At 43.6% G+C, this 27,596-nt stretch overlaps 1 protein-coding gene across 1 annotated transcript in view; it reads left to right on the forward strand.

Moving 5' to 3' along the window:
- Window positions 1–27,596, forward strand: part of p3h2 (prolyl 3-hydroxylase 2) — an 88,242-nt gene that overhangs the window by 47,709 nt on the left and 12,937 nt on the right. Inside the window, exons 2-5 of the mRNA XM_083768144.1 lie at window positions 10,015–10,149; window positions 11,844–12,033; window positions 23,885–24,016; window positions 27,346–27,473. Coding sequence (XP_083624270.1) covers window positions 10,015–10,149; window positions 11,844–12,033; window positions 23,885–24,016; window positions 27,346–27,473 — 585 coding nt within the window. The remainder of the gene's footprint in view (window positions 1–10,014; window positions 10,150–11,843; window positions 12,034–23,884; window positions 24,017–27,345; window positions 27,474–27,596) is intronic.

The following is a 27,596-nucleotide window of genomic DNA, read 5'->3' on the forward strand; positions in this document are numbered from 1 at the left end:
CCACACAGCAGCCTGGGCACGCTACCCCAACGGAAGTCCACTCTCTGCTCCCGTGCAGTGGCAAGATTATTCTCCCACTGTTTTCTTTTGCACGTACAGTGGAGTGCACGCCGCCTGTCATGACTTTAGAAGAGAGATGAAGGATGGGGCGGGGGAGGGGGTAATGGGCGGGAGGGCGTCAGTGGTTCATGGTGGTGGTGAGGTGGGGGATTCGTCGGACAACTCTCCCTGGTCTTTCGTGTCTCCAGACAGCCCTGATTCAATGAAAGAGGCTTTTTACAGTGGTGACGGCGGCTTGGTTTTTTTCAGGCATTCCACAGGCATGACCTTATAGGAAGAACGTGTGCTGGCTCAGGCCAGGGTGGGGCGAGGACAGGCAAGAGAAGAGCCCAGTGTGTAGGGCTGTCAGCATGTGGAGATGAACGAGAGGAGGAGGGACGGGGGAGAGGGGGAGGTTGAAAGAGGACGACATGCTCGACAAGGGGAGCCCTGACCTCTCAACTCATGATGTCACAAAACATAATTCCTCACTTTTCCTTCCCTCACCCCTGCACGCATGTTTTCCAGAGCATGCGCTTAGCATGTCCTAATTGCGTTTTAATTTAAATGTAGGCATGCTTCACTGTGGGTAGCATGGCAGGGATGTGAGTTATAGCCCTGATGTTGCGTTAAAGTGTTGTGTGCTTTAGCGGTGAAGCGAAAACAAGCCGCCGTCTGATTAGTTTAGCCAGTCAGCCGAGACATCAAGTGACTTATTCACACCTGTAATGTACAGTGGTAACATTCAGTGGCCTGCGTGTATACAGTAGACATGTCCCAAAGCTGTTTTAGTCCATCAAGGTTGTTTAGTAATGAAAAGGCCTGTTTAAGGGTCCATTATGGAACGGTTTATTTGTAGAACTGTAATGTTTTCCTGCTCAATTAGCGTCATGCTCACGTCACCGCCGGTACCCTCCATTTAGTGTTTAAATTGCGTGTGTGGCATGTGTTTGTGCGTGCGTCCAAGCATGTACTTGTACAGTGTACGTATGTGTGTAAGGAAAATCGGTGACTCTTGGAAAACGTAAAAGTGAACTCTGATTAGATACTCGTCTACAAATTCTCCTACAGCAGGAGGTCGTCCAATGGAAATACAGGATAAAACACCAGACGGGAGTTGTTTTTCATGTTTCCAAGAATTCCAAAGCCTTCCCTGAACAGTGAATCAATGCTTTGTGTGCTTTTGAACTGACCTGAAATGGAAGGAAGACTACCGCTTTTATAGAATTACGTCATTACTCATCAAGGGGACATTTTACCCTCCCAGCAGGCCATGGGCTTGCGCATGCGTTTTCCTATACTTAAAAAGTTCATGATGCCAACTCCCAAAAGACATCGCTGTTACAGTGCTACTACAGCTAACACATGGACTATGAAATGGTCTGTTTGAGATAAAAATGGGTGTATATTTCTTTCCTCGCCAGGAAAATGAAACTTCAATCATGGGGCCATTTGGTGATTTACAGCGAGTATTGTGAAATGGTCTATTTTATTATATTTTAAACCAGAACCTTTTATCCAGGAGTCAGCCAATAATTAATGTTATGGTACTTTAGTTATGTGTCTGTTAATTAAAAATATTAAACTATCAAATCAAATTCTTTGCTGAAACCGTGAGTCATGTCTGTATATGGATAGTAGAGTTTAATAAGTACATTTAGCACAAACAACAATCCAGTATAGCTGCCCTGTGTTGATGAAAACATCCACATTATTGAAAGTCATCCACATTATTTCCAACACTTAAAGGCTTAGGAAATACTGGTGCATTTTCAAAGAACAGAACAAATTTGTTTGATGACATCAAACAGGATTTATAGGCAAGGGATTCTACACCGCACCATAAATATTTAGAAGGCTGCTTAAAACACATTAATCTCTCATTAACTGCAACCTCTTGTGAAAATGCATTTAGGATTATTCAAATTCCAATATCTCAGTTATACCCAGGTGTGTGTTTTACAGATCACGGCCTAATATTTCCTCTGGAATTCTCCTGCCAAGTTCCCTCTCTGAAACATGTTCCTATAGGTTTCTTTATCATAAACTATCCCTTGTGTTGTGTCTACGAGTTGCTAATGTTTGGCTTCATTACACACATCTGAGTACACGGTTTTGTTAGCATACCAAAGATAGACGCTGTGTGGTTTCCATGCTTGTTTGTAGGATAAACACCTAGTCCAGAATATTTTTTAAACTTTGCCTCAAAACACAAATATTGGTTCAGTGACAGTAAACCTGCAATCTGGTTGGAAATGTACTACGATGTTTATGCAGTCCCGTTGAATCACGCCCCAGATGGGGGACTCTGTGCTTTCCAAACAGCTGGATGGAATGTTAAGTACTAGTGCAACAAAGATTGGCCTTCCTTCTGTTTGCAGTTCCACAATTTGAGGTGTAAAAATCGTACAGAATGAGGCTTGCACCCTGCTGCTAGCAGTGTCTCACTGTTTCACAATCTGCTCAAAGGTGCCTCCCGCACGTAGAAACACTTCCACGCTCACCTTTCTTTTTACCTCTACTTTCCAGAACTTGTGCAACAGTGAGGTTAAACTGAAGATGTGTTTTTGTCTGAAGAGAAAAGGCCCTTCACACTGAACCTAATTATCCACTTGCTATGTCTGCCGACATGTAAACTGAGCTTGCAACATCCTCAGAGATAAAGGATAGCTTCGTAACGATGTGGCGGTTTCTCCCAAGTGCATTCCTAAGATATGTTATCTCCATGACTTCTATTTTTTCCTCTAATTTTTGAGGAGACAGTATTTTTTGCTCTCATAAAAAGGTAAAACAATTATTGGCTGCGCATGGCTGCTGTTATCATGCTAGCAAATCTGCCTGCTGAAATATGCTCAGTTCTGAAAAGCCATATTGTAGTGTAGGCAGCCAATAATAACTTAAAATAGCTTCTCAGGAAGGTCATGTCCTTGTCAGCTGAGGATTAGCAGGGCTAACTGGCGTAATGTAATGTGTAACTGCAGTAATTAGAAATATTTGTGTAACGAAGAGCCACAGACATACGCTTGACACGTACGGCCTCAACTACATGCTATAGTGATTACTGCGTAGGTGGGAGTGTTTTTCTATGGGTCCCTGATGGGGAACAGACCCATGAAAAGGCTGGTGAGAAGGGTAAATCTGAGCTGTATGGTTTAGTTTATTTAAGTTGCAAACAACAAATCAATCATACTGTACATGTTGGTGAAACACAATCAAAGATTGTGTGGTTGCCTCTCTTCTAACCTGAGCAGTGAGCGCTGACTCCAATCTACTTTACCAGAAGTTTCCAACTTATTGGGAAATCTTAGGCAGCCACTGAAATACTCTTTTGTCGAAATACATTTATTTAAGAACAAATGTGCTCGCTCCACTTCTTAGTGGCAGCCCTGATAAGGGCATCTGTTTAACTGTCACCACCAGCCCAGCTTTTGTGGCATGATGTGGATATGTGTTCTTCATCACTGAACCAGCCTCTCTACTTTTTGGCGCCACCTCAGTCCTTTTTCCATACCTGTAAAGTGAGCATGCGGCCCCGAAGGAGCAAGTCATGCAAATAGCTGTTTGACTTGGCACCCCCGATGCCCACATCAAGAGCATTTTCTTCAGAGTGGCATGGCGGTCCAAGCTGCTTTAACACAAGTTGCTCTTGAGCGAGGAGGGCAAGCTGAGGTTTCATACTGAGCAAGCACTCATTCACCTCTACAGGTGCGTCTTTGAAATTCATGCGAGAGGAAAACTGTACGTACTGTACTCTGTACAAGGTTTACTGTATGTGTTGAAAGACCAGCTTTACATGGTGGAACGTAGAATGGCTGGTCTGAAGAGCGTAAACGAACGGATGGATTTCAAATTAAAAAAAAATCTGTTACTAACCGGGCCGGCCTCCGGGGCACATTCCTGGGGCTCTGGATGTTGTGGGGACCCCCCGGAGACCCTCACACGGTAGAGTTGCACCGCTCACTTCACACAGGTGTGATTTTTATTTTTTAAATGTATTTAAAAATGTTTTTTTTTTTTTAAACAATGGTTCAGTCAGTGGTTAATAACTCCATTAGCACCGTTATTTGGTTAATGTAATTCGGGCTCCTATTTTGGCTTTGTAAAATGGATTGCTAAAAAAAAGGATTGCTCGCACAGTAATTATCACTAATGAATACTATTTGAAGTCTTGAGATAATTATTTACAACACCGGACTAATAGAGCTTTGGAGCAAATTATTCAGTCAAGAAGCAAAACTTTCCTAAAACCTCAATTTTCCACTCTTTGTCTGAGCTGGTGAAATAATGATAACGGAAATAATTTTAATTCAACCATGCACGGAAGTCTTTAGGCTATATAATTCTCCATTTCCCTCCTCTTACAAGTGTAATCTAACTCATAAACTGTGATAGGTTTCCACTCCTTCATCTTTAGGGGGTATTTTGTTTATGAGAAATGTGTTTATAATGTAACGGGGGGGGAAAGCAGGTGTGAGTTTAAGTGTAGTGTAGTTGAATTAGTTGGTGTAGATTACACTTTTGTCTCCCAGCAGCCCTCAGCACGAATACGAGACTGCTCGCCCCTTTACCAACTCGCCCCCGCGATTTTTTAAATGTAGTTAACAGTTTAGTATTTATCTCCCTCTCTGAAATCTGAAATTATCTTGTATACAGATTTATTTGATTGTATAGTAGTCGATCTCTATACTCTGTAAAATTTAGAAAGAACAACATGTTACAGAGACGGTGACTGCTTAATTAAGTTAACTAGCCCTTACCAGTTGTGAGATATTTGTCCCCCCTTGTGGCCGTGGGGGGTACTGCGTTTGTAATTGACTAATCAATTCATTAATAATCATTAATGTGTCAAATCGAAAAAAGGGCTTCGTTACGCCCTCCACATTCATATGGTCAATGCCTGTGTGAAAAGTGATTGGTGCAGGCAGTAAGGAGTTACGGCACTGTTTCTGACAGACACACACACACACACACACACACTCAGACATTGTTAGAATGATAGTATGATGATGATGATTATAGTATGATTGTTAGAATTATAGTATGATGATTTAGGACCTTCTAGCAGTTAATTTCGTTTTATTAATCACATTTCTTCCATGTACAGTAGCCCATGTTTTGTAATGGTATCATCATGCTATTATGCCTGTGGATATACAGAGTGAACTTAACAATGATAAATTAATATGATAATACCTTTTAAATAATCACAAACATGAATTATGTTTGTTATTTACAGCTAGGTACTGTAAAGTAGTGGGGCGAGATGGAAAAGGGGCGAGCGTACCTGTTACCCTCAGCACTATCATCTGCCTCCATAAATCGATGACCTCTTTATAAGTATGCAGGTCAGCGATATTGATTATGACTTAAAATCCATTATGGAGCCAGAATGACCCATTTCTTTTGTCACTCTGTATGTCAGTTCCTCCACTGTACTGCTTCCAGTGAACTGCTCCCATGCAGAATATTGAACGTATGTTTGTTTTCTTTTACTCTTTTGGAGAGCTTTTTTTTTATTTATTAGATTACACTTGGATATATTTTAATGTCACTCAAAATAAAAACTCAGAAATGTTAAGTGTTTTCAAACTATTTCCCCTCCTTTAAGTGTTCTGTTAGACTACAATCCTTGGAGCTTTTTCTAACTAACTTTGACGTGAGTGAATGATGAAACCGTACCCCGAGTGATATTAACTCCCCCTGACCCGCCCTCAGGCGATAATGATGACATCACACAGAGAACCTCCACATTCAAGGATTCCCTGTACTCTGCATGTATCGGGCCCCAGGACAATGGGCTCTGGCACGGCCACGGACACAGCTGTGCTTGCCGTGGGGTGGCGTGCTGAAGTTGATCCCCTTCCTTCTCTGGCCTGAGCCAGGCCGTCCCCGACTCCCTTAGGCGGTTGTAGGGTGGGAGGAGAGGAGGGGGGGGGCAGGCAATCGTGCTGCAGGTGTGTCCAGTGCCTCCCCAGGTGGCTGGGGGGAGCAGCAATCGTGCTGCAGGTGTGTCCAGTGCCTCCCCAGGTGGCTGCAGTAGGTTGACTGATTCCCTTCTCAACCCTCAGGACCGTTCTTTTCTGGATACCGCAGCTCATTGTTGTTGGCACTCAGTCAGTGACACTTTGGATGGGACACAAAAACGTCTCCCTGTGCCTCGTCCCAGTGTGTGGGTTGTCTTGGTCTCCGACTTGCTCTCCCTTTCTCTGTCTCATTCACACTACGCCAAGCTAGCCTCTGCGTCTTGCGCTGGGGCTCTGCAGAGGAGCTCCTGCTCAGCTGTGGGAAGACATCGCCTCAACAGGAATGCACTCGATGGCACTTTAGAGTCTCTGGCCTTTCAGAGGTGACTGAGCAGCAAGTCTGCCCAGTGCCCACACGTTCTATTCTCTCAAGTTCTCTGCCACTTGATGAAAGACCCCAGACTTTGTCAAACAGTGAAATAATTTTTTGGAAATGAAAATAAAAATTGGAATACGAAAATGTTCAGTGTCAGGGGTGCAACATATTGATGTAATAAATTATTTATTATAAAAGAATGAAAGATGGAAAACGGTCTGCATGATACATCATGGCTTTTCCTCTTAGAAACAAGTTGCTCCTCTGCATTGTAACAGCCAGATGAAGTAAGCCTTGAGAATAAAAGTCTCTTTTGAGGTTTACCAAGATTTGATGTAAAATGTATGGCGATGCTAACTGGTGTATGGCTGGGGCTGGGGTAGCAGGAGCGAAGGTGTGATGGTGGGAATGCCTCTTCCAGGTTACTAACATCTGGAAGTCCTTTTAGTTCCTAGAACAATAGTCCACCCGTGATACCTCATACAGTAGGTTGTGACGACGCCAAGGCAGGGGAAGTAAGAGGTAGAATCTCTCTGAGAGAGATATATATATATATATATATATATATAGTAAGCGCCAGCTTGGGGCGGCTACTCCAACGAACACAATTGGCTGCATTTGTGGGTGGTTTTATTTTATTTGTTTATTTAGAACCTCATTAGCTACTACTTTAGTAGAAGCTACTCTTCCTGGGGACCACACATAAAATACATGTATAAGAAAAAGAGTTAAAAAAATAAAATACAACTAAATATAAAACAAGTGATTAATGAATATAACATCTCAACAACCATGAATACAATTTCAGTTTAAGTACTGTTACAGTATGAAATAATTTAAACAGTGTTCAATGTGTTGACCATCATCAATTTATTTTTAAAATCTGATTTACTTGTTGCCCGTCTGATTTGTGATGGAAGACTATGCCGCTCTTTCATTGCTCTATATATTGCTGTGTGTTGCATTGCATTCGTTTTTGAGATGGGAAACGTAAAAAGACCTTGTGCGGAATGTCTGGTATTGTAGGCGTGTTCATCAGAGCTGAACTTCAGCCTGCAATACAGGACAGCCGGAACTTTAGATGAAATAATACCTCTGACAAAAGCCAAAAGTGGGAACTGAAGCCAGCATGGGAGGTAGAGTGTTTTCTGTCGCTGCACGAGTGCCTCGTACCTGTTATTAAACTGTCTTAATAAGCCTTTATCCAAAATCCATTTCCATTGGAAATATCTGTTGAGACCCTGTAATGAAGATAAGTTCCAGATGTGCCCTATAGTGCTCTATTCCATGTTAAGTAGGACTCCTACGATCACGGCAGCATAATCACTGTTCTCATTTAAGTAACTCTGGGATCACTGGTGCATAGACATAATCACATAATTTTGCTGTCTATGAACAGTGATACATAACGGCTATGGTATGATCTGTTGGCTGGATATAATTTGCTGATACAATCTGCTGTGTGTAGTGTAGTCTCTGTAAACTGCCAGACCCAGAGAAACGATAAACTATTTACCAAGTCTTTATTAGAAACAGAGAGTGCAGGCCTGTCCTTGATGTGATGAATCGCATACAAAGATGAATCGCATACAAACCACCTTCATACCCGCGTTTATTCTCCCATCTGCCCTGGGAAACGTTGTGGTGTTCAATTTATCTTTCATGTGGGACTGTTTGTTGATGTGGGCATGTTTGCCGGCGTGAATGCATGTTTACATGCACGCAACTTTCTGGATGAGCAGTTTTGGAAGTCTCCAGTCAGAGGGGGGGGGGGGGGGGGGGGTGTGTGTGTGTGTGTGTGTGTGTGTGTGTGTCTCTCTCTCTCTCTCAAGGGTTCGAATCCTGATCCTAATGACCTTTCCTACGTGTCACTCCCCGTCTCTCTCTCCCTGTTCCCTGTCCATCTCCACTGGTACTATCAATAAAGGTTTAAGCAAAATAATATCCTGTTCGTCTGCACACGTCACTCCTTCCCGGTGAAACTTCTCACTTTCAGTTAGGCACAATGAGTGATGTCGTCATGCCCTCACGCAACAACACCTGTCACTAATATGTGGCGGCGTATAAGGGTTACGTCGTTACAAATGGTTAGGTCAAGTGGATTATACACTATGAAGAAGTCTGCCATTAGCTCTCAGTTCTTCAGACGTGGTTGGCCAGCTGCCAAGATAAGACGATTGCTGGTTTCTATCATTTTAAAAATGATGTAATTTAACGACAGTTTGTACAATATCCCCATTAGCGCACACACATGTGAAAGGACGCACGCACGCACGCACGCTAGTAAGCAATAATTAGTTTGTCTTGTTTATCCCATGAAATGACAATCCTTGCCAGAGTACTTCATCTTGTTTATTTTACACAAATGTTTCAGTTAAGGAGCGGAACGCTGTGATTATTTCACTGAGATGCATACACTGTCATGAATCCCACATTCTGTCAGCTACGGAAGCTCATCCATCATGCTGGAGATCTTTCTGTCAAAGGATGGCAGCTCGCCCCCAATGATGGGAAGAGTCTGAGAACAGTCTGTCTCTTCAAAATATTCACTTTTGTCAGTTATTCAATTGCTAACGGGTTCCAGAATTCCTGATCGGTATAAATTAGTTATGGATTGAACGTACCTTGTTATTTTTGGCAGACAGTCGGGGCTCATTTGGAGGAGCATTTGAAGAAGAACTTCCTCAGATCTCTTGCCTTGCCCTGCTTCAGTCACTCTTCTGATCTGATCTGAAGTACATTTAGTTAAAAAGGCACAACTTTACCCATATTCAGCAACGTAATGTGAGCAGGACAGAGAAGTTTACATTACCACCCAACACATTTTAGCTGCATCTAGAATCAATAATTCTACCACATTAACACTATAAAACCACCCGACAATTTTACTCGTATGGATATGAAGTATCAACTGACGGTGAAAAAATGCTAGTTTATCCAAATAGTAAGATTGTTTTTTCTCCAAACACAGACGTCCTCAAAACTCAATAGCATAAACGGCACAGATTCACATACCTCGCCTGGGTGGTTTGTTTATTTTTGGAACACAGTTCTTATATGACGCAATCTAAGATTTGTCTTTGTGATTTCCAATACAACAGTAACGCAGTGACCCAGGGTTAGTGGGAGTGACGTCAGGACTTCGGCACTCTATTGATGTTGACTTTTCTTTTTTCCAGCAAGTGATAATAAGTTACAAAGTTGCCAGAATGTTTCAAGCGCTGAAGACTGTCTCCAGTTATTCATACATTTTTAATTTTTTTATTTGTTGGATTCTGCATATAATTAGTACATTATTAGAAGTTAGAACTAAAGGCATTGCTCGCCCAGCTGGAGACAGGACTGTGGCCCTCTGTGTTTATGTGTTGAAGGGGCTGTCATGGAATATTTTCTTGCCCTCAACTGATGTTGTATGAAATAAACCAAATGCTGGGAAATGTTGTTTGGATCAGTCCATGTGTATGGAACCCAGCTGGCAAATAACTACAGCATCTCCCATTTACTTGAACTGTGGATAAACCTCCCTCTGCCTCTGATGTACTTTCGTATGTCGAGTGTTTGTTTAACATTGTTTATGACAAGTGTTTGTCCAGAGAAATCTGATCTATATCCTTTTGTATTCCTGTGTCTCCATAGTTGAAACAGCCCGACAAGGCAGCGGCGGCGGCCCACACTTATTTCCAGGCCAATCCAGAGCATGTTGACATGGGTCGGAACCTGGAGGGCGTCCAAGAGGACCACTTTGTGGACCGTGAAGCCCGACCTCACCAGGTGAGACCGAAACTCTTGAGTCCCCCTGTTTGGATTCTGACCCTTAGTTTTAAACAATATTCCTTTGTTTATTCGTTATCTCTGCCTATACATTCTTTCCTTCCTTGCTTTGTTTTCTCTGTTTTCCCATTTTTAATTAATTTTCGTACCATCCTTGCTACTGTCTCTCACCATCCATCCTCACTGCCTTTCTTTCATCCTTTCTCCTTCTCTAGTCTCTAGTTGTTCTATTGTTCCATTGTTTTCACCCTCACGCTTTTCTCCATTCCGCATCATTGCTATGAACCAATCGAGCGACATCCATCTTTATCATCATCCAGTATTATCATTAATCACTGCAGCATGCTGCCTTCTTTTTTGCCAGCTTTTGTCCTCAGATGTCTTTGCACCTTGCCAAACTGTCTAGTCAGCCAGAAGCTGATTCGGGTTAATCTGCTCCTCTGCTATCTGAACGGGGTGAACAGTGGCTGTTGTCCTGTATGAAAGAGGCCTTTGTTTTTGCGGTCACTGCAGTTTAATGAGAGAGAACTCATTTAGGTCACTTGGTGCTGTTTGTGGTTACCAGGAGAATTCCTCTCCTCAGTGTTTCTGTCCATCTCTCTCACTCCCCCGCACTCTTCCTCTCGCTCTGTGTCTGTAAAGGTTATTTGCAACCGTAGGTTTCAGATTACTATGAAAACCTGCAAAACAGTCCGTTACACCACCATATATGGCCGCCAGTCCGTCGTGCCTCGTGACACGTCACGCCACCATATATGGCCGTCAGTCTGTCACGCCTCGTGACACGCTCCATATATGGCCGTCTCCATATATGAAGATCACAACACTGACCTCATCAAACCCTGGATAGCCATGCATGGAAAAGACTGGATCATCACCTAGATCTGCATATATGGAGCCGGCCTGCAACTCTACATCTCAAACCTCAAACCCTTAGATCTAGATATAGATATCCATATAGAGCTAAACCTGTTCTGACATTCCATTGATGATCCTTCCCCATCCATCCTTCCTCTTCGATGTCTCCCTTTTGACTGATACCTGTCCATTCAAACTCTAGACGGGCCCGCCCCAAAGTTATATAATAACGGAATTTAAGTCCCGGCCTGGCGGCCTTACCTGTGCCCTCATCAAACCCTGTACACTCAAGACACTGCCTCCGCTGCCACCCTTGGATCTCCATATATAGAGCTGACCTGTTCTGACATTCCATATATTGATCTGACCTCATCAAACCCTGTACACTCAAGACACGCTCCATATATGGCCAGACCTCCTCAAACCCTGTACACTGGCAGATGCGTGCACACAACCTCGCTTCTCGCATTCAGGGCGTCTTACTGGTTATTAAGGAAGAAATAATTCCACATACCTTTACTTCTCTCCCTTCTCTGTCCCTCTCTTTCTATGTCTATAAAAGCCATGTCAAATGTACCTTTTATAATGCACTTTCATTACAATAATATTTATTTTGTTTTGTTTTGTTATTTTATGTACATAGGATGCAGTTCAAAGTGTTTTTACATTTCAGCACACAACATAAAAAGAATAATAAACAGAATGAAATAAACCACACATTCCGATGGTAACAAAAACAACACAACAAAAGAAGTGCTTTTGCATTTACAGTATTTCCCTCTCTCTCTCTCTCTCTCTCTCTCTCTCTCTCTCTCTCTCTCTCTCTCTGTGCCCAGCGTTCCTTCACAGCTGGTGTGAGGCTATATGACCGAGGGGACTACGAGGGGGCCATAGTAATGTTCGAGGAGGCCTTGGTAGATTATTACAAAGCAGATGTGGAGTGTCGGGCCCTCTGCCAAGGGCCACAGCAGTTCCAGGGCCATGACCACCTCCTGTACCGCTACAGCCTCCAGGAGCTTATATCAGGTAAGGTATTTTTCCCCTTTCAGAAGTTAACATTTATAGCACCAAAACATACAGCTATGGATCATAAACTGTACTAGAAACGTGTTGAGCAAATGAAAGCTTATGAAAATAGTTTTTGTGTACTTTACTCTAACAGAAGTCCACTTGCATCCATCATGCAGCATTCATTAGAAGTTAGAACCACAGTTTGTTCTTTTCAGATTTCTGATTGGCCATTGCTGCAGTTATTCTAATACCCATCAACGCACATGTGGACGTGGTTGATATATTGTTGCAACTTGCTGTTGAACACAAAGGCTTTTTATTTTATTTTAATGAATGCACTGTTTTTTGTTTTTTTTTTAAGATATTTTTTTGCGGCTTACGCCTTTTATTGATTTTTTAAGGGATAGATAGTAGGCTGACAGGAAACGGGAGAGAGATGGGGGATGACATGCGGTAAAGGCCGTGTCGGGTCCGGGAGTCGAACCCGCGGCACACCGCGACTGGATCACCAGTCCGGTGCCCAGACCGTTACGCTACGGCCTGGGCCAATGAATGCACTGTTAGTGATCACACTACAGCGTCGGTAGGAAATGTATCAACGTTTCACACTTTTGAATTTTAATCCTGGAAAGTAACAGTTTTGGACCACCCGACCCGTTGATATCCATAATCCACTGGAAATATCCTATGGAAAACCATGGTGGAGCCAACTTCCTGATTTTCCTTGTACTGTAGCACTCCCTACTAAAATAAGACTATTTAGCTGAATCTATCAGTGTAGGTTCCACAGAACAGCATATTCACAGTTCTCGTTTAAATACTGTAGGTTGATCACTGTCTATGAACAGTGCATCCAGTATTATATGTAGGCAGGTATGATATGATCTGTTGGCTGGATATAATTAGCTGATACAATCTGCTGTGTGTAGTCTCTGTGCACTGCCAGACCCAGAGAAACAATAAACTATTTACCAGGTCTTTTATCAGAAACAGAGCGCAGGCCTGTCCTTGCTGTGATGAATCGCACTGTTTACGACGCACCTTCCCTGCGCCTTTTCTCCCATCGGAGAAAACAACCCGCCGTGGGAATCGCTGTGGTCTATTGAGTTGTTAAGTCTGTCTTTCACGTCTGTCTTTCAGTTTGTTTGTTGATGTGGGAACGTCTGTCGGTGTCAATGTTTAGATGCATGTCGACCCTGTCGATTTAGAAATCTCCAGCCGGAGTGAATACAGACTATGTGAAGCTTTGGAGTCCAACACAAAAGCAATGATTTGTGGGACTCTACTAGCACGGCATGCTGTACTTCTACTACTACTAGACTCTACTAGCACAGCATGCTGTACGGCACAAACCATCGACCACCGCCATGCACTTTGTTGTACTGAGACGGCTCAGGGCTCTGCCAGCTTAAGCATGATTCATAGTCCAAAAATAGCAGATCTACAACTACTATTAGCTGTACCTCTGCGACACATTATTTTCTACATGTGACGCTGTCATACTACGGAGCATAAATTGGGCATAAGCTGCTTGCGTGCTCATAGGTTATTGAATCTGCCCTAGCAGTCAGTTGGCAAAAGGTCAAATGTCTAAGAGAAACTCGATGGAGGGGAATGGTGAGGACAGAGAGCTGAGGAACAGAGCAAAAGACTGTGTGTGTGTGTGTGTGTGTGTGTGTGTGTGTGTGTGTGTGTGTGTGTGTGTGTGTGTGTGTGTGTGTGTGTGTGTGTGTGTGTGTGTGTGTGTGTGTGTGTGTGTGTGTGTGTGTGTGTGTGTGTGTGTGTGTGTGTGTGTGTGTGTGTGACGAACTTGACTGTTGAAACATGTTTTTCATGGCATCTGATTAAGAAAATATTTCTAAATAATAGATTAGAAAAGGTGATACTTTAAACGGTGCCATCAGTGTTTACTTTCGCTGGTTGCCAAGTTTTCTCTGGCAGTACAGACTGAGAAAGATATGATATTTGGATATGATGATGCGACTCTCTTGGCTTGCCCTTCGGGGGGATATAAAAGTCAAATATAATGATGTTGAGAAGAAAGCATGTCACTTTCACAGATTAAAGTGGCTTTTGTGTTGGATAGAACTCTGGATTCAAAACCACAATGTTATGAAAGCATGGTGTGTGCGTGTACCAGTATACACACAAAATGTAAAACACTAAATGAAATGCGGCTGCAATTTTTCAATAATAGGGGGAGTCAGTCAATTCTCCAGCACATGTGCTTCTCACATTATCTCCAAGATAATAGTTGCTTTACTGACTGTACATTTCAAAACAATCTCATTCAATATGACCTCAGCACCTGTGCTATTTTATAGCATATTATTGGACTTCGGTTTGGCTTCTAAAAGGTGACACACATTTTTGTTCTCAGCCTTTTTCCCCACTTACACTATCCCCCATATTGTCATTTGGAAAACATTGTTGGGGTCGCTGTAAGTGCTTTTCCAGATCTGTGAACAGCCTTTGAACGCAGCCCTCTCGGTCTCCGATACCTCTATTGAAGGAATGGAAAATAAAGAAGAGGAAGAATGAATAACTCATTGGGTGTTTTTTAAGGTAACAAAGCGCGTCCACGGTCCACATGTTGCAGCGAGTTTGGATCTCTGCGGCATTCATTGAACCATAGCAACACATTGATTGAAGAAAGCACTCCAACACTGTGAGTGAGTGAGAGGACAGCTCGGCATGACGTTACCGCAGACTGAGAAGCTCCCTGGGTGAGAAGCTAATGGGAAGCAGGCCATCGCAGTTGGTGTGGAAGTGTTATGCTCTGCTGCTTGGAACTATTGGCTGCCCGCAGTATAGCTCAGGGGATTTGGGAAGACATGCTCTATTACCATCTCTAACTGCATCAGAAGATGCTCCGAGTCTGGGCCAGAACAGAGCTCAGTGAGTCCACCGGGACTCTGCTGATTCACAACAAGACCTCCCTTCTTTCTCTGCATATTAGTCTGTGTGTCTTTCTTGTCCGTCTATCCTTTTTCTGCATTTTTCTGTCTGTCTCTGTTTCTGTCTTTTGTGTGTGTGTGTGTCTCTCTCTCTCTCTCTCTCTCTCTCTCTCTCTCTCTCTCTCTCTCTCTCAGCTCCAACAGTCCTTCATGCTTAATCAGATAAATGACTGATGTCAGTATGAAACCATTCAAATCCAGCACACATCTTCACCATGCTGGCAGTCAAATGGAAAACCCTCATTATTCATTATTACATCATTAAGTGTGTGAGCCGCAGTGTGATAAAAGGCACCACGAATCAAGCAGTTAAGTTGCCAGTTTATGCATTTATGTAATATGTATTCATCATTGCATTTTGTTGGCCCAAAGTAGTGCTGAGTAAGGCTGTCTACAGTAAACCCACAGGCACAGCTCAGCCCAATAGAAACCCAGATCCAGAACGTTAATTTCCTCACTTCCTCGTAAAGTACCCTTCACTGCCTACAGGCAGTAAAGCTTTGGCTTAATGTTCTGTGTTATCGTTGCATTTTGTTGCTCCAAAGCGGTGCAGCATAGCATGGTGCACATCCAGTGTGTGGGCCCATAACACAGGGCTTCAGTACTAGGCCAGCTGGAGAACATACAGTACTGTAGAGAATGCTGGTTGTGGGGGAGGTGCGTGAGAAGAGCGTTAACCATAGCAAAACACTGGCACCAGAGGATAATCATATGATTTTACTGATATACTGTACACACAGCAGCTTTTGTGAATTGTGTGTTTTTTGAGGGGCTCTAGCCCCTCCTATGCACAGCTCAGTGTGATTGCCTGATGTACGATGATAAGAGCGCCCCTCACTTCACACAAGTGTGATTATTTTCTTAGTGGGAGAAGGACGGCCCTTTATCACTAAAGAGCCAGGTGGTAGCTGCACAGCGTAATCTCTGATTAGTGTGCGTTGTCTCAACCGTATGTATGCATGTGTGGCCCTGGTCTCGTAAACAGTGAAAATTGAGTAATTCATTCTTGGGCTGGCTTTATTTTACTTCTAATCAGGGGATTATTTTCTGTAATCCCACAGCGGTGGAGAATATGTGATGATAGATGGAGTTTATTTGGCCAAAGGAGGCGTATGTATGTTTTTTTCTTCAGTTGAATGTAGTCTGTTATTTGTGTTGAATGGAAAAAGTTGATTTTGTATGAAAACTTCCTTGTACATTGGCTTCAATCTCCAAATGTAATCTAATGATGGTTTTGAGACTGAGAAAGCATGTCCCTTTGCTATCGTGCGTGGTTATAGCATGACATAGTTCACCATCTCTGGTTCCTGGAGAGATGACAGTACAGTTCTCTCTTGGAAAGAGTGGCGCTGCTGTGGCCACTTAAACTTGACCTCACTGTAGTCACATACTCAAGCATGTGGATGGACGCACGCACGCACAAACGAACAATTGTAGATATTTTGATGCAGACACTCAAGCACATGCGTCCATAAACCAACCAATTCAGAATACACATTAACAAACAGGCGCATCAATCATTTATGTTGAGGGGGTAATAACAGCATACTGTGAAATCAGTCTCCTGATAGATGAACAAACCCAAGATTTATCATCCCTCCAAAGAACAATAAGGAGACAAAATCGCTGCACTATACAATTTATGGTAGATGTCCTTTTGATCAATGTTACGATCGTGACAATGATATCATGTCTATTTAATTTGATACAGATCAGGACTGCCCACTTCCACTGTCTGTTTTCCATTAAGTTCACTTTTTTTTCCAGTTTGTTTTCAACACAAAACATCACATTTCTGTGAGGCCCTCATAAAAGCACTGGATTGTTACTAAGGGCTGTTTATAGTTAGCATGGGTTTTTGATGCAGCAGTTGTGAAGCTGAGCGTGCGGCTATTCAGTTTGGTTCAACTCATCAATGTTGTTTCTAGTCTAGTCTACCTCTAGTCAAGGTAAACTTTGTGGGGAAAACAACAAACGACTAGATTCCATGTTGTTTATATGGTAATCTGACTGTCCCTGTCAAATGGAGCCCACGATTGCTACAGTAGTTGAAGTACTTTATGATCTACCTGCCATGATGTGGGGCTTGGTTTATTTAGTTTAGTTTATACCGTAGAGATCATCTTGACCACACCAATCCCAGTAGGCCTATCATTTTCCACTAATTCTATTTTGACTTCACAGTCAAAATAGAATTTTGGGAGCATTGTTTTCTCTAAGCTGTATAACAATTGAATGTGCTATGGAGTGTTCCCTAATGCCTTGGGAACTTGTAAACATTAATAAAATACAACTGAAATTCTCATTAATTGAATCTATACCAGGAACGTGGGATTCCGTTCTAATCTCCACAATCCGTCATTTAATCCAATAATAAAAAATATTATTTATTTATTTTATTTTATTTTATTTTACTCACATGTTAGACAGTCTCCACACAGAGTCCTTTTTTCTGCTCCAAATGAGACAATCTGGCATCTTTAGGATCTTATAAAACCTCAAAACAAGCTAAGCTAGCGCTGGGTGCTGCTGCTTCTCCATGACTAACAATAACAACAGCTGTATTCTTCTGGCACTGGCGCCACATTCTGACCTGTGGGTTCATAAATACATACTGTACACTAATACATACTGTACACTAAACAGTATGTAATCTTGTCCTTTGAGTAAATCAAAGGACAAGATTCTTGGCCAGAATCTCCTCCTTTATTAACAAAAGGGCCCTCGGGACCTTAGCTGGAGCCCTCATACTGCCCATTTTTGACTATGCTTGTACGTCCTGGTTCCCTAACATCTCAATGGCACAGAAAACCAAGCTCCAAACTTCCCAAAACAAACTAATCCGACTTCTTCTTCACCTAGGGCCCATGACCCACCTATATGCGGAGCATTTTGACAGCATAGGCTGGCTCAGGGTGGAAGATGGGCAATTGAAGATGGGCCTGACATTCAAAATTGTAAATGCAACTTTACCCTCCATGCCCTCAGTACCCACTTACTTGACTAATTACTTTAAAAAAGTGAGCAACACCCACAGCCATAATACTAGAGGGAGCGTGAACAACAATCTGGTGCCACCCATTTATAAAACAAATATGGGCAAATTCACCTTCCAAAGCACTGCTACCCAGGTGTGGAATGCCCTCCTCCCATCCCTTAAAACAAACAAATCACTGGCTTCCTTCAAGACAGGCCTAAAAATTCACCTGTCAGCAGGTCAAAGGGAGAGGAGGTGATCGCCCCAGCCTCTTTATGCTAATAATCCCCTTCCAATTAACTATTTGACTTCCTCTCAGATTTTTGAGTGGTGCAACCACTCCTACATCCAGCAATGTCCATGTACCTGTGTGTGTGTGTGTGTGTGTGTGTGTGTGTGTACCTGTATGTATGTATGTATGTATGTATGTATGTATCTGTGAGCACGAGTGGTGTGCGCATGCGTGAAACCAACAATGGCCAGCAATGTCCGCGCGTGTGTGTACAATGCGCGTGCCATGCTGCGTGCGTGCGGTATTGCACGTGTGTGTGTGTAGTCGCACGTGTGTGTGTGTAGTGTTTTATTAACGGTTCCCCAAACGGTTCTCATCAGTCGTCATTTAGCTCCGCTGTGTCTGTGCAATGTGCATGCATGCAAGCAGAGCCTGAGGTGACGTCACCCCACCTAAAGGAGTGTGTGGGGTCGGGGAAGATACGCCCACTGTTCTGTGCATTCAGCGACCGCTCACCGCCGCGGAGCGAGTGATGTCGAAGAGATCTCCAAAGTGTGGTTAACAGAGAGGGAAATGACTCTGAGGCTGAGCACGCAAAGTGGAATAAATGTTATGCTATAGTTCCCTGCAAAGGTTGTTGCAACTTGTACCAGTTGCACGTCCACATTGATGAAACGACTCAAAATCAATACGCCTACACGAGTTCACAACTCAGGAGAATAATCTAGGCAAATCGTGTTTGAGAGCCATGCAGAAAGCCCGCACTCCCCGCAGCTCCACCACAGCCGGCGGGGGATGAGGATGATGCAAGGCTGGTTCACTTTCCCCAGGCTAGTAACGTTAGAAAATAAAAACTACTAATGTCTACAGAGCTATTCATTAGGTGTATTGTACAACTGTTGTTAATGGTGTTAATTTAGAACGCCAATGTCTCGACGTCTTTCTGTCTGATATTTTTTGAATCACGGCAAATCAATTTGTCTGCACTTATTTTTTACAACTTATAAGCAACTCAACTGCTTTTGATATGGCTCTAAATTAATCTCGTGACTGTTGAGAGCCCAGCGTTTAGGTGCATATACCTCCATAGATTGATTAGCCTACTTTATAAACAGTTTGCAGAAAAAAGCACAGGAACGTAGCCTACAGTTCAATACAAGGTCTGCTAAAAGGATTTCATAATCCATCCAATTTGTTTCCATTAGGGTAAGGGGTCCTTCATATTAAATTAATCTGAACATTAAAGACAACATTTGTCACCACAACAATATCATTATTGCAATGTGTACTGTATTTAATATACAGCAAATTGCAATATACAATACAAATTACAACAATGATATTGTTGTGGTGGCTAGCTGGTGGTGGTGGTGGTGAAGTTTAAATAATAGTGCCACCTCATAATTGTAAAGTGCATTTTCAATAATTGAATTAATTAATTTGTTTTTATTATTTACTTGGTTAGGTTAGTTATAATATAAGCATAATTTATATCAGAAAAAAAGGGGAAAAAATAATATTAGGATCCGTTAAGGGAACCGTTAGGAACCGGAACCGTTAAGAGGGATCCGGGAAGGATCCAGAACCGTTAAAATCCTAACGAATCCCAACCCTAGGCAGGCAGGGTGTGGGGGTACTGGAGCTCCATTGGCAGACCACTTCTGTCTTGGTGGTGTTGACAGACAGCCCCATCCTGCTGTAGGCCTTGACAACCACAGCAAGGATGGACTGGAGGTCCTGTGGGCAGTGTGCCACAAGAGCACAGTCATCTGCATACTGCAACTCAATGACCTGCTCTGTGGACAGTTTGGTCTTTGCCTGTAGCCTCCTGATATTAAAAAGGTTTCCATCCAGTCTGAAATCCACTAAAACACCACTGCTTCTCCAAACTCCAGTGTTCAGACATGCCCCAATAGGTCACTGTTCCAGTGTTCAGACATGCCCCAATAGGTCACTGTTCCAGAGTTCAGACATGCCCCAATAGGTCACTGTTCCAGAGTTCAGACATGCCCCAATAGGTCACTGTTCCAGTGTTCAGACATGCCCCAATAGGTCACTGTTCCAGAGTTCAGACATGCCCCAATAGGTCACTGTTCCAGAGTTCAGACATGCCCCAATAGGTCACTGTTCCAGAGTTCAGACATGCCCCAATGGGTCACTGTTCCAGAGTTCAGACATGCCCCAATAGGTCACTGTTCTAGAGTTCAGACATGCCCCAATAGGTCACTGTTCCAGTGTTCAGACATGCCCCAATAGGTCACTGTTCCAGTGTTCAGACATGCCCCAATAGGTCACTGTTCCAGTGTTCAGACATGCCCCAATAGGTCACTGTTCCAGAGTTCAGACATGCCCCAATAGGTCACTGTTCCAGAGTTCAGACATGCCCCAATGGGTCACTGTTCCAGAGTTCAGACATGCCCCAATAGGTCACTGTTCCAGTGTTCAGACATGCCCCAATAGGTCACTGTTCCAGAGTTCAGACATGCCCCAATAGGTCACTGTTCCAGTGTTCAGAAATGCCCCAATAGGTCACTGTTCCAGAGTTCAGACATGCCCCAATGGGTCACTGTTCCAGAGTTCAGACATGCCCCAATAGGTCACTGTTCCAGTGTTCAGAAATGCCCCAATAGGTCACTGTTCCAGAGTTCAGACATGCCCCAATAGGTCACTGTTCCAGAGTTCAGACATGCCCCAATGGGTCACTGTTCCAGAGTTCAGACATGCCCCAATAGGTCACTGTTCCAGTGTTCAGACATGCCCCAATAGGTCACTGTTCCAGTGTTCAGACATGCCCCAATGGGTCACTGTTCCAGAGTTCAGACATGCCCCAATAGGTCACTGTTCCAGTGTTCAGACATGCCCCAATAGGTCACTGTTCCAGTGTTCAGAAATGCCCCAATAGGTCACTGTTCCAGAGTTCAGACATGCCCCAATAGGTCACTGTTCCAGTGTTCAGACATGCCCCAATAGGTCACTGTTCCAGTGTTCAGACATGCCCCAATAGGTCACTGTTCCAGAGTTCAGACATGCCCCAATAGGTCACTGTTCCAGTGTTCAGACATGCCCCAATAGGTCACTGTTCCAGTGTTCAGACATGCCCCAATAGGTCACTGTTCCAGTGTTCAGAAATGCCCCAATAGGTCACTGTTCCAGTGTTCAGACATGCCCCAATAGGTCACTGTTCCAGTGTTCAGAAATGCCCCAATAGGTCACTGTTCCAGAGTTCAGACATGCCCCAATAGGTCACTGTTCCAGAGTTCAGACATGCCCCAATAGGTCACTGTTCCAGTGTTCAGACATGCCCCAATAGGTCACTGTTCCAGAGTTCAGAAATGCCCCAATAGGTCACTGTTCCAGAGTTCAGACATGCCCCAATAGGTCACTGTTCCAGAGTTCAGACATGCCCCAATAGGTCACTGTTCCAGAGTTCAGACATGCCCCAATAGGTCACTGTTCCAGAGTTCAGACATGCCCCAATAGGTCACTGTTCCAGAGTTCAGACATGCCCCAATAGGTCACTGTTCCAGTGTTCAGAAATGCCCCAATAGGTCACTGTTCCAGAGTTCAGACATGCCCCAATAGGTCACTGTTCCAGAGTTCAGACATGCCCCAATAGGTCACTGTTCCAGAGTTCAGACATGCCCCAATAGGTCACTGTTCCAGTGTTCAGACATGCCCCAATAGGTCACTGTTCCAGTGTTCAGACATGCCCCAATAGGTCACTGTTCCAGAGTTCAGACATGCCCCAATAGGTCACTGTTCCAGTGTTCAGACATGCCCCAATAGGTCACTGTTCCAGAGTTCAGACATGCCCCAATAGGTCACTGTTCCAGAGTTCAGACATGCCCCAATAGGTCACTGTTCCAGAGTTCAGACATGCCCCAATAGGTCACTGTTCCAGAGTTCAGACATGCCCCAATAGGTCACTGTTCCAGTGTTCAGACATGCCCCAATAGGTCACTGTTCCAGTGTTCAGACATGCCCCAATAGGTCACTGTTCCAGAGTTCAGACATGCCCCAATAGGTCACTGTTCCAGTGTTCAGACATGCCCCAATAGGTCACTGTTCCAGAGTTCAGACATGCCCCAATAGGTCACTGTTCCAGTGTTCAGACATGCCCCAATAGGTCACTGTTCCAGAGTTCAGACATGCCCCAATAGGTCACTGTTCCAGTGTTCAGACATGCCCCAATAGGTCACTGTTCCAGTGTTCAGACATGCCCCAATGGGTCACTGTTCCAGAGTTCAGACATGCCCCAATAGGTCACTGTTCCAGTGTTCAGACATGCCCCAATAGGTCACTGTTCCAGTGTTCAGAAATGCCCCAATAGGTCACTGTTCCAGAGTTCAGACATGCCCCAATAGGTCACTGTTCCAGTGTTCAGACATGCCCCAATAGGTCACTGTTCCAGAGTTCAGACATGCCCCAATAGGTCACTGTTCCAGTGTTCAGACATGCCCCAATAGGTCACTGTTCCAGTGTTCAGACATGCCCCAATGGGTCACTGTTCCAGTGTTCAGACATGCCCCAATAGGTCACTGTTCCAGAGTTCAGACATGCCCCAATAGGTCACTGTTCCAGAGTTCAGACATGCCCCAATAGGTCACTGTTCTAGAGTTCAGACATGCCCCAATAGGTCACTGTTCCAGTGTTCAGACATGCCCCAATAGGTCACTGTTCCAGAGTTCAGACATGCCCCAATAGGTCACTGTTCCAAACAGGGGATGTTGTAGTAGAAGAAGCCAGTTATATCAAGTGTAATGACCCAATGTTGTCACTGTGCTCTATTACATCAGTTGAGTTAAGCAGCCGAGCCACTGTTGGTTTCCATTACACTGGATAATGGGCTATAAATGTAAATCTCTCTTTTCTTTTTCCTTTCCTCAAATAATGTGTCTCAGTATGAGTCAAGTGCCTGCTGCGATCCAATAAGAGGACTCAGTATATCATCGCTTTCCCTTTCACCCTGAGATGACATCACGCAGATGAGCTCATCGACAGTCATCAACAGTTAATGGCTGTTGGTGTGAGACCACATCATATGGTGTTAAATTAGCAACAGACCACACAGAGCCCCAGGCAGTGCACTGGGCCAGCTGTAATATAAATATAGATAATTATAATGTGAACAGTCAGTAAGGGGACCTGTGGCCACTGCACCTTCAATGTAGGCCAGTAACTGATGTAGGATATCTAAAAAGGGGATGGCCAACTGGGTTATTTACACCAAAGGGATCGAAATGTTTAATTTTGAATGAAATGACCACCAGGAAATTACATTTTACATTCTAATACAGTGCCTAGGCTACAACCCAGAAAAGGTAGTTGAAGATTTGGAACATTTTAAGGGGTAGGACTCGACAATAGAGATCTCTTGTTTATTTTTAAACATTAAAAACATTTATGGAGAAAATAAGAAAGAAATTAAAACATTTAATTAAGAATAGAAAATAATAAACAATGGAGTCATAACATGAGAAAGGCTATGCTAAACATGTGTGTGTTTTAAAACTGTCCATGCAGGATCCAGAACGCCGCAGGTTCACAGGCAGGCTGTTCCACATTTTAGGACCATAATAACTGAAGGCTACCATGGCCAAATACATACAATTTAGGTGTCCTTGACATGACAATGTTTGAGAACCTCTGCCATAAAGCACCTTGAATTAACACATGGATATTACTTCCATCTCGTTGCAGACCACTTCACTCAGGTTCTTCACTGTGAGCATGAGTGTGTGAGAGATCTGGCCACGCGACCTGGACGACTCTCCCCCATGGAAAACTTCCTGCCCCTGCACTATGACTACCTGCAATTCGCCTACTTTCAGGGTAAGAAACACATACACGCACACACGCAGACACTAACACGCACACACACACACACACACCACACACACCACACACACACACACACACACACACACACACACACACACACACACACACATGCAGTAGTCACGCACACACACACACGCACACACACACACACACGCAGTAGTCACGCACACACACACACACACAGAGGAGACAACACAACACGCAATATTCCCAGAGGTAATGGAACATGATACCTTTAGTGTGACAGCAGATACAAAGAATGAATACAACAATTTGGGGTGCACCACCCTGTGTGCACTTATTATCATACACAGCCACAAAGAGCGCTAGAGTTCACCACGCCCAATTTCTTGAAGTCATTATTGTGCGCGCGCGCGCGTGTGCGTGTGTGTGTTATTGTGTGTGTGTGTGTGTGTGTGTGTGTGTTATTGTGTGTGCGCGTGCGTGTGAGACATAGTGCAGGAGAGGGTGCTGGCAGAACAACACACATGGTGTTGTTAAAACGCCAGTGTCTTGAATCTCAGTGAGATCATAAGATTATACTTAATGACCTGTAAGCATGTGGCTCTCATAAAGTCAAGTGGATCACAGGATCTGTGCAAACACTATACAGCAGCTGTGTGTGTGTGTGTGTGTGTGTGTGTGTGTGTGTGTGTGTGTGTGTGTGTGTACGCTCTTGTTCTGCTATCTTTATGAGGACCATACGTCCTCACAAGGATAGAAGGAGGAAAGGAAAGTGGTCCTCACGTTCCTTAGGGTTAGAATTAGGCGTAGATTAAAGTTACAGTTTAGGTTTATAGGGGTTATTATGGGATGAATGTGGTTAATATTGAGGTCCTCACAAGTATAGTTACGAAACTGTGTGTCTACATGTGTGTGCATGCATGTCTTTGGCAGTACACATCGCTATAAAACTGACATAGGCCTACTTCTTCACAAAGGCTTAAAATGCAGTATGTGAACACTTACCGTGTTGCGTGGGTTTACGATATCCTAGAGGCTCATGCCTGTTAAATCTGCCCTATGAGCAAAGCATCTGCACATCCAGCTTTCACCACTCACACACTGGTTGAGAAAAATAAAATAAAAAATCTAAAATATTGATACAGTACAGTAGCTTGTTAGTGATCGTTTTATCAGTGAATTTTGAACATATTCTAATAAATATTAATTTCCTTTTCAACTTTGAAATTGCACTTATAAATCAAGTGTGGGGTTGCCAAAATGTTTCCCTATAAAATGGGGTCATGGTATAAAATCGTTTGAGAGCCACTGATGAATTTATGGGTTTGTTAAAAACTGTTCCGTTTGTTCCATCCATTAGCCTTATGCATTAGATCAGAACATGACTGACGGGCCAGTTTTACGGGTTGGAATCTGTCTTAAGACACGTGTCACCTGTCATCGCCTCACTTTCCAGTCACGTCTTTACCTGTCCTGTACTAGAAAATAAATGCTCTATGATAAAGCCACCCATCCCCCTGTAGTTAGTTAGTTATGCGCTAGGTAGCCTGAGCTAACGTGTTCGGTTTCTGGTCTAGAGGGGCAGGTCATGGCTCAGATTTGCGCACGCCCTGATTGCATCTCATCGATCTGTCCGTCACCCCCGGCCCCTCCTCTCCCCCCTAGTGCAGCGCTACGTCACATCATTTGGAGCGACGCCCACCCGGAAGGGTTGACTCCACTTTTAGACCAGAGCGGCCAATGCGTTCCTCCAGGCTTTCAATTTTTGCACCAACAAAAATGAAAGCCTGGTACCTAGGCTATGCGCTAGGTGTCTACTTATATTATTACACATTTTTACACACATTTTTATTTGAAAATCACCTCAGACACCAAAATGTTTGAAAATGTGTTTGAAATTTGGAAAAGTTGGCCAAAATTGCGATGCCAGGTTTAATGTGGTTAAAGTCCACAATGATGTTTTCTCTGGTTTACTGAGCTGAACTCCCTCAGACTTAAAGAGAGCTGGAAAGCACAGCAGACACGCTGACCGCATGCAGCTCATGTGCTGTCTAAGACTCGGCCAAGGCAGGAAATCTTTGGTTAGCCCCTATCCTTTACAAGCATGTGTACATGAGAGACCTACAGAGAGTATATGTATGAACGTGGAAAGAGTTGCATGGAAGTACAATATATCTTTGTACTCTGTGTGTGTGTGTGTGTGTGTGTGTGTGTGTGTGTGTGTGTGTGTGTGTGTGTGTGTGTGTTTGTGTGCGTGTGTGTGTGTACCTGTTGCCCAGAAGATATGTCATATATTGAAGGGTAGACTGGATAAATCATTGTAGGAGGGCCTCACTGCCTCATAGCCAAAACTCTCAACCTGACGGTGAAGGAAGAGAGAGAAACGTGTGTGTGTCTGTTTCCACTATCTCAACCAGCCGCAGTCCATGCTCCGTTGTGGTAATAGTCTTGGAATGTCAGCCTCGATGGATTTCCTCAGCACACACACAATTACACGCACACACACACACACACACACACACACACACACACACGCATGCACGCACGCACGCACTCGCGTGGGTGTGTGCACACACACACACACACACACACACACACACACACACACACACACAGACAGACAGACACACACACACACACACACACAGCTCATTCAGTTCTGCCATTAGGTAGATGAGCGGACAGACATGAATGACATACACAGTCAAATCTTGAGTGCTAATTTAACTCTTGACAGTCAGATTACTAGTGAATGTAATTCAGGTGTGATAACAGCTCCTTGTGTTCATACGTAATCTCATCTAATCTCTTTGTTAACACTCCGTTCTGATCCTCTCCCTCTATCCTTCTATCTCTGCTCCTCACCTCATATGCCCTCTGTCTTCTACCTTCTCTCTCTTCTACCTTTTACAAAGGTTCCTTTATACAAAGGTTCACAGACTGGATTATAAATGTCTAGGGGTAGATAGTTTATCTATCACTGTTGTTGTTCTTTGGTGTTAATGTGATGTTAACTATTGTTGCTTGTGAAACAACCACAATGGAAATAACAATCTGCTGTAACCTTGAGTTTGTTTGAGGGGCGCTAGCCCCTCCTACGTCCAGCTTTAAACACAAACATTGAATGCCATTGACATTGAATGGCCATTTTTTTGTGTTTGTGTAAACACAAACATTGAAGACAAAAGTGAGGATGCGGATTGTGATTGACCAGAATGAGATGATGTATGATTATAAGAGTGCTCCTCACTTCACACGGGTGTGATTTTTCTTTCTTTCTTTTCAACTAAACTAAACTCCGTCTCTCCCTCTGTCTGTGTCTCTCTGTCTCTCTCTCCTGGTTTGTCCCCATGCAGTGGGTCTCATAGAGGAGGCGTTGCAGTGTGCTCTGTCCTACCTGCTGTTCCATGAGGGAGAGGAGTTCATGACGGACAACGTGGATTACTACAGGGAGGTGCTGGGACACCAGGGCCGCCCACGAGAGGTCAGAGACATGGGTGGATGGACGAAATCAAACTTTATTTATTTAGCACATTTAACCCCATTGAAACCAGGAAAGCAATCATTTAGATTTTAGCGTTGGCTATTTAAAAATTGCAAATATTAT

This window comes from Protomyctophum parallelum (assembly GCF_964188405.1).
Source record: "Protomyctophum parallelum genome assembly, chromosome: 6".
NCBI classification, from domain to species: Eukaryota; Metazoa; Chordata; class Actinopteri; order Myctophiformes; family Myctophidae; genus Protomyctophum; species Protomyctophum parallelum.